Source organism: Littorina saxatilis, linkage group LG13 (genome assembly GCF_037325665.1).
Source record: "Littorina saxatilis isolate snail1 linkage group LG13, US_GU_Lsax_2.0, whole genome shotgun sequence".
Taxonomy (NCBI): domain Eukaryota; kingdom Metazoa; phylum Mollusca; class Gastropoda; order Littorinimorpha; family Littorinidae; genus Littorina; species Littorina saxatilis.
Window position 1 is genome coordinate 42,435,276 of NC_090257.1, and position 8,278 is coordinate 42,443,553.

General features: G+C 39.5%; 1 protein-coding gene across 2 annotated transcripts in view; it reads right to left on the bottom strand.

Moving 5' to 3' along the window:
• LOC138945789 (peroxynitrite isomerase THAP4-like) overlaps positions 1 to 8,194 on the bottom strand; it is a 10,847-nt gene extending 2,653 nt beyond the window's left edge. The window contains exons 1-4 of one of the 2 annotated variants that reach the window (XM_070317297.1): positions 8,139 to 8,194; positions 7,371 to 7,468; positions 5,084 to 5,237; positions 1,642 to 1,751 (exon numbers count right to left, since the gene is read on the bottom strand). In XM_070317297.1, coding sequence (XP_070173398.1) covers positions 1,642 to 1,751; positions 5,084 to 5,237; positions 7,371 to 7,383 — 277 coding nt within the window. In that variant the 5' untranslated portion in view covers positions 7,384 to 7,468; positions 8,139 to 8,194. The remainder of the gene's footprint in view (positions 1 to 1,641; positions 1,752 to 5,083; positions 5,238 to 7,370; positions 7,469 to 8,138) is intronic. The other variant, XM_070317298.1, reaches the window with a different exon arrangement.
• Between the last annotated feature and the right edge of the window lie 84 nt (positions 8,195 to 8,278).

An 8,278-nucleotide genomic window follows, 5' to 3' on the forward strand; every position in this document is an offset into this window, starting at 1 on the left:
CAGGAATGCTTTGCTTCCGCGATCGGGGGTGCGCTCACTGTATAGCCGAATATACGGCGTGGAATTGTGAGACCCAGTTTTTTTCCTGCTTGCGTCTATTCATGTTTTCCCAGCCCTGAGGCTTCAACTTTGAATCTTTATCGTGCGTATGCGTGCACAAGGGGGTGTTCGGCCACCGGGGAGAGTTTGCACAAAGTTCACTCTGGGAAATAATCCCTTGCCAAGCGTTGGGGTCGAACTCACGCCGCAATAGCAACAGTTGGTTTCAAAGCCAGCGCCGCTACTGACACACCCATCTCCCCGCCCGCATCACAGGGGATGGGATAGACACACACACACCGACGATCACACAGACAAAGACACTCAGATACCTCTTAGCCCCACGCCCATCACCCCGTTGATACCTTACTTCTGAAAGATCTGTCTCAGTCCTTCCCCAATAAAAGATCATGTGAGAAACCATTGATTTGTCCTGGATGAAACATGGAATAGGACCATCCCTCCACCTGGTCCTAAGTACCCTGAAACAACAACCTGGCCCTAAGTACCCTGAAACAACAACCTGGCCCTAAGTACCCTGAAACAACAACCTGGCCCTAAGTACCCTGAAACAACAACCTGGCAGATTGCCGTGATGGGTTGACATTATCAAATGATTGTAATTCATATAGAAATTCACACCATACACAGAGAGGACCCAAACTGTTCATTGTAGGTATGTAACCAAGTGGAGGGATAATCTTATCCCATGGCAACGCCTGGCCAGGTCTGAGACTGCAAGATAAACAGCACGGGAAGGAGTATACATTTAAGGGGCCGTGCCTTTCACAGAGTCTGACTTACACCGATCACACAACAACAACAGTTACAGCAACAGGTAACCACCGATCACACAACAACACAACAGTTACAGCAACAGGTAACACATTCAAGTCCACCTCACATTATTAATTGACACCTGTTGCTTTATAGCTACAGCAGAACACCCCTTATTTGACCATTAACAAATCTGAGAACATCAGGTCTTACAGAGAGGGAGTCTTAAAGGCTGCCATATTCGTAGCGTTCATTAATTAATTCATATTGTTTACATGTGCCAATAATGTTATAAAACTGTACCTAAGGGGATATAATAACGATTGGCTGTAGCTTTCGAACACAGAAATAATTATTTCAGTATTGCAAAGTGGTGTTGATAGTGTCGAATGTAAACAGAACAGTCTCAAACGCCATCTTTGGTTTACGAAACGTCACGAAGTGACGTCAACGGTCTAAAAATAGCCCAATTCCTGGAGAACTGTTGCTAAACAATGCAATAAAGAATTAATTATTTCTCGTAATTGGTAAGAACTTCAAACCTAAAACTTTGCAGGAAGCATATAATTTATACATCCCTGCAACAATGGGAAAAGCCCTAGAAGTAATTAAACTAATTAAATAGGACTATATGTCACAGTCAGCCTTTAAATTTGAGGTAAATATACAGGCAATTCTTTAAGGGTAATCTGGGAATTAGGGTCTTGAGAGAACTGAAGTGGGTCATAAAATTAAAATGGAGATTTAACTGGACGGTTACACTGTATCAACCGTTCCTGTGTGTTGTGGGGCAAGCCCCGGACTAAGCTCAATCATTTCACTCACCAAAGTTGTGGGCACTCATCAGAGCAATTTTGTTGCTGTCTGGTTTAATTCTGATGAAACCGACTTCTCTGTGTAGTGGTTTCCTTGACTCAGCGTGCCAGGAATACAGACTGAAACCATGCAATAATCTTTAAAAAAAACCATGAGGCAGAGCGCTATTTAAAGAGCTCATTAACAAAGGGAAGTAACTAATAGTGCTCTAAATACATTCGACATGTGCAGTGAGAATTAATCGGAACCAGTCTACTTTTTTTATATTTGTTTTAATTTTAATTTTTTTTTTTTTAACTCCCAGCCGACCACGAAGGACCATATCAGGGCGGTGCTGCTTTGACATAACGTGCGCCACACACAAGACAGAAGTCGCAGCACAGGCTTCATGTCTCACCCAGTCACATTATTCTGACACCGGACCAACCAGTCCTAGCACTAACCCCATAATGCCAGACGCCAGGCGGAGCAGCCACTAGATTGCCAATTTTAAAGTCTTAGGTATGACCCGGCCGGGGTTCGAACCCACGACCTCCCGATCACGGGGCGGACGCTTTACCACTAGGCCAACCGTGCCGGTAACCAGTCTACTGGCACATTAGAGAATAACAATGAGGATAAAAGTGGCTTGTTCATTTCAATGCTTGTCATTCTCTCTGGTGCCAGGAGACTGGTTCCACATACCTCTCACTTACTCTTGTTGCACATGCCAAAAGAATATCTTTCTTTCTTTATTTGGTGTTTAACGTCGTTTTCAACCGTTCAAGGTTATATCACGACGGGGAAAGGGGGGAGATGGGATAGAGCCACTTGTTAATTGTTTCTTGTTCACAAAAGCACTAATCAAAAAATTGCTCCAGGGGCTTGCAACGTAGTACAATATATCACCTTACTGGGAGAATGCAAGTTTCCAGAACAAAGGACTTAACATTTCTTACATACTGCTTGACTAAAATCTTTACAAACATTGACTATATTCTATACAAGAAACACTTAACAAGGGTAAAAAGAAACAGAATCCATTAGTCGCCTCTTACGACATGCTGGGGAGCATCGGGTAAATTCTTCCCCCTAACCCGCGGGGGGAGAAAAGAATATCAAGCCCCTTAAATTCTGTTTAAAATGTTCTGCCTGCTGACATCCGCAGCTGCTCTTCTTGGCTATCCCATGCTATGCCTATTACCCTATGGCTGCTATGGCAGACCTATCCTGAATGCCTTGTGCCTAGGGTGGAATGTGTATGCAACAGATGGATGATGATAACTCATTCTGATAATCATCGGTCTACGCTATCGCTCATGTCTCTCTGACAAGATGGATAATTGCTACGCGGAGTACAGGGAAAGAAAGTGTCTAAAAGCCGAAATCTATCAAAACAACAATACAGAGTTATCTCCCATATGTCACGTTTTTCGCTAATGTTTCTGACGAAAGACGAACGTGATTGTAGAATGGCCGACTTCGACAGTGATCTCCGTTCTGGTCGTCACAGTTATGATAGAGACATCGTTCTAAGGTCAAAACAAGTCAAAATTTTGAGACTTCTGTGGGAAGGAGACCGTGATATTGTAGCATCAGTCCCAACTGGTTACGGGAAAAGTTTCGTCCGCTCCGTAGTCATTTTGTTATGATCACGTGACAAAGTTGATTATCACGTGACACTTTTGCCATATTTAGAGTTGTTTGCACACTAAATACATCCGCGAAAGATAGCTCGCTTGAAACTGTCGTACATTACAATTCCTTTGTAATTTAGAAATTATACAACACCATGAAAAAATCCATATCGACGATCGCGAATCTGCTTATATCAATAGCACATTACGAAAATCTCTAAAGATGTAAAAAAAAAAAAATCGATTTCCTCTCCAGAGAAGGAAAACAAAGGCATCCTGTCAGGGATAAATGAGACCCGAAGAGATTAGTAACTTATGTTACCTGAGTTCAGGATGGATGATAACTATGATGATAACTATGATGATGATAGCCATGATGATGATAACTATGATGATGATAACTATGATGATGATAACCATGATGATGATAACTATGATGATGATAACTATGATGATGATAACTATGATGATGATGATAACTATGATAACTATGATGATGATAACTATGATGATGATAACTATGATGATAACCATGATGATGATAACTATGATGATGATAACTATGATGCTGATAACTATGATGCTGATAACCATGATGATGATAACTATGATGCTGATAACTATGATGATGATAACCATGATGATGATAACTATAATGATGATAACTATGATGATGATAACTATGATGCTGATAACCATGATGATGATAACTATAATGATGATAACCATGATGATGATAACCATGATGCTGATAACTATAATGATGATAACTATGATGATAACTATGATGATGATAACTATGATGATAATAACAATGATGATTTCTATGATGATAACTATGATGATGATAACCATGATGATGATAACCATGATGATGATAACTATGATGATGATAACCATGATGATGATAACTATGATGATGATAACCATGATGATGATAACCATGATGATGATAACTATGATGATGATAACTATGATGATAACTGTGATGATGATAACTATGATGATGATAACTATGATGATGATAAATATGATGATGATAACTATGATTTCTATGATGATGATAACTATGATGATGATAAATATGATGATGATAACTATGATGATGATAAATATGATGATGATAACTATGATGATGATAACCATGATGATGATAACCATGATGATGATAACTATGATGATGATAACTATGATGATGATAACTATGATGATGATAACCATGATGATGATAACTATGATGATGATAACCATGATGATGATAACTATGATGATGATAACTATGATAACTATGATGATGATAACTATGATTTCTATGATGATGATAACTATGATGATGATAAATATGATGATGATAACTATGATTTCTATGATGATGATAACTATGATGATGATAAATATGATGATGATAACTATGATGATGATAAATATGATGATGATAAGTATGATGCTGATAAATATGATGATGATAACTATGATGATTTCTATGATGATGATAACTATGGTGATGATAACTTGATGATAACTATGATGATGATTACTATGATAATGATAACTATGATGATGGTAACTATGATGCTGATAAATATGATGATGATAACTATGATGATTTCTATGATGATGATGATAACTATGGTGATGATAACTATGATGATGATCACTATGATGATGATAACTATGATGATGACAACTATGATGATGGCAACTATGATGATGATCACTATGATGATGATAACTATGATGATGACAACTATGATGATGGCAACTATGATAACTATGATGATGATAACTATGATACTGATAACTATGACGGTCATAACTATGATGATGAGACACACCTGAACTGTACGTTAGGCTGTCCCACGTGGAAAAACTCGACTTCCTCCCCATACTCAAAGGTTTTGATGGTTGGGTACTGTCCCTTGCCACCTCCCTCCGCTCGCCATTTGCCCAGCAGCCACGCTAGGGGGCGAATCATGTCGTGCATTGGGGCTGCACAAATTACACGGAACAGTTTAAAACAAAAATGCACAGATCAAAGTAAAAAAGGTCCGCAAGCACTCAATGTAGACACTGTCAACAAATCATGTGTGATCAGTTCTGGGGAACCAATATCCTGGCACCAAAAACAATATCAAGCATTGAAAGGAACAAGGTGTTTTCATCCTTTAAAAACAACATGAACATATTCTAGTAAGGACAGACATGGCATGGAAGTTTGGTCTAAAAAAAAGTATTTTGGGTTCTCAGCATTTTTAGGTACTTTGAGCACCCTAGAATCATCGTGCAATGTAATGTTGTCATTGTCAACCTCTTTCTTGCAATGAAATGATCATTTTCAAAGTTGTTTTTTTATTAACATTTAGCGCCATTTTGAAAACTGTTGACGCTGTTTTCTCAGAATCATCCAACCTTGAAACAAAATTTGAAAAGCTTACCTAAGAAACAAAACTTAGCAGCCACGGGTAATGTAGAATCAAAGTAGGTGAACACCATTTGTGTCATTACAAGTCTGACACACAGGTAATGTAGGATCAACGTTGGTGAGTGTGTCATAACAAGTCTGACACACAGGTAATGTAGGATCAACGTTGGTGAGTGTGTCATTACAAGTCTGACACACAGGTAATGTAGAATCAAAGTGGGTGTACACCATTTGTGTCATTACAAGTCTGACACACAGGTAATGTAGAATCAAAGTAGGTGAACACCATTTGTGTCATTACAAGTCTGACACACACGTAATGTAGGATCAACGTTAGTGAGTGTGTCATAACAGGTCTGACACACAGGTAATGTAAGATCAACGTTGGCGAGTGTGTCATTACAAGTCCGACACACAGGTAATGTAGGATCAAAGTATGTGTACACCATTTGTGTCATTACAAGTCTGACACACGGGTAATGTAGAATCAAAGTAGGTGTACACCATTTGTGTCATTACAAGTCTGACACACAGCTAATGTAGAATCAAAGTAGGTGCACATTACAAGTCTGACACACAGGTCATGTAGGATCAACGTTGGTTAACATGATGTGTGTTATTACAAGTCTGACACACAGGTAATGTAGGATCAACGTTGGTGAACATTACAAGTCTGACACACAGGTAATGTAGGATCAACGTTGGTGAACATTACAAGTCTGACACACAGGTAATGTAGGATCAACATTGGCGAACATTACAAGTCTGACACACAGGTAATGTAGGATCAAAGTAGATGTACACCATTTGTGTCATTACAAGTCTGACACACAGGTAATATAGGATCAAAGTAGGTGAACACTACAAGACTGACACACAGGTAATGTAGGATCAAAGTAGGTGAACATTACAAGTCTGACACACAGGTAATGTAGGATCAAAGTAGGTGTACACCATTTGTGTCATTACAAGTCTGACACACAGGTAATGTAGGATCAAAGTAGGTGAACATTACAAGTCTGACACACAGGTAATGTAGGATCAAAGTAGGTGAACATTACAAGTCTGACACACAGGTAATGTAGGATCAAAGTAGGTGAATATTACAAGACTGACACACAGGTAATGTAGGATCAAAGTAGGTGAACATTACAAGACTGACACACAGGTAATGTAGGATCAAAGTAGGTGAACATTACAAGTCTGACACACAGGTAATGTAGGATCAAAGTAGGTGAACATTACAAGTCTGACACACAGGTAATGTAGGATCAAAGTAGGTGAACATTACAAGTCTGACACACAGGTAATGTAGGATCAAAGTAGGTGAACATTACAAGTCTGACACACAGGTAATGTAGGATCAAAGTAGGTGAACATTACAAGTCTGACACACAGGTATGTAATATAGGATCAAAGTAGGTGAACATTACAAGTCTGACACACAGGTCATGTAGGATCAAAGTAGGTGCACATTACAAGTCTGACACACAGGAAGACTTACAGCACTGAATGACACAATGCACTGAATCTGAACATAGTTTATTTTGTCGAGTTTAAGAACTTACTTTGGTTTTGTTTAATGTAATATTTAAAGCAAGCAAACAAACAACCATACAAACAACAACAACAAAAACACACAAAAAAACCACCCCCCTATTAAAATCAATAAAAAATAAATTTAAAAAAGTTGTGCTTACCAGACCTACTCATGCTTCGGGATAGTGGAAATTCTTCAGCCTTACTGGGCTTGTTCTTTCTGCTCTAGTCTCTCAATCCAGGAAATCCAGTTACCTGTCTGCAACCAATAACTCACAGGTCTAGAAGTTGCTGAAATAACTATTTTGTCTTAGAAGAGGACTTTTTGTGTAAGGATTTTTTTAACATTGAAACTGTGTGTGTGTGTGGTGTGTGTGTGTGTGTGTGTGTGTGTGTGTGTGTGTGAGAGAGAGAGAGAGAGAGAGAGAGAGAGAGAGAGAGAGAGAGAGAGAGAGAGAGAGGGGACTCCTTCAAGTAGGTGTCGAGTACAATTAGCCAGCTAGCAAGCTTGTTGGAACAGAGTGAACACACCTTTAAGGTCCCCAGGGTGAAAGATTAAGTGGATAGTGTAAAAACAGAGGTGGGTTATTAGGCAAGCTTGCTTTTCGTGCCTAGTTTCAGGCTTCATGGACTGTGGGGCTAGCCTAGCACACAGTGCTACCTAGCCCAGCAACTGGGCCCCGACGAAACATTACAAACAGGACGAACATGAAGACTGACGGACTAACTTACTATTTCTGTCCCCAGTACTACTAGCGACTATGTAGGACATGACGTGGTTATATGCTAAGAAGACATGGAGCAAGAGCGCATACACACAAACACACGCACGTCACACGTGTGCGCCCGTGCATACATGCACACACGCACACACACACACACACACATTCATTACTAAAACACACACCCATACAAGCACACCCACACACCTGCTGGGAAGCTTGTTGTAGGTCAAAGTTCAAGGCCACTTGAACGCTCCCCCATCGCCAAACATGTTTAGTTTAAGCATTTGTGATTGGCTAATATGTTTGCATGGACCAACCAAAAGTACTTTTGCTTTTGATCACAA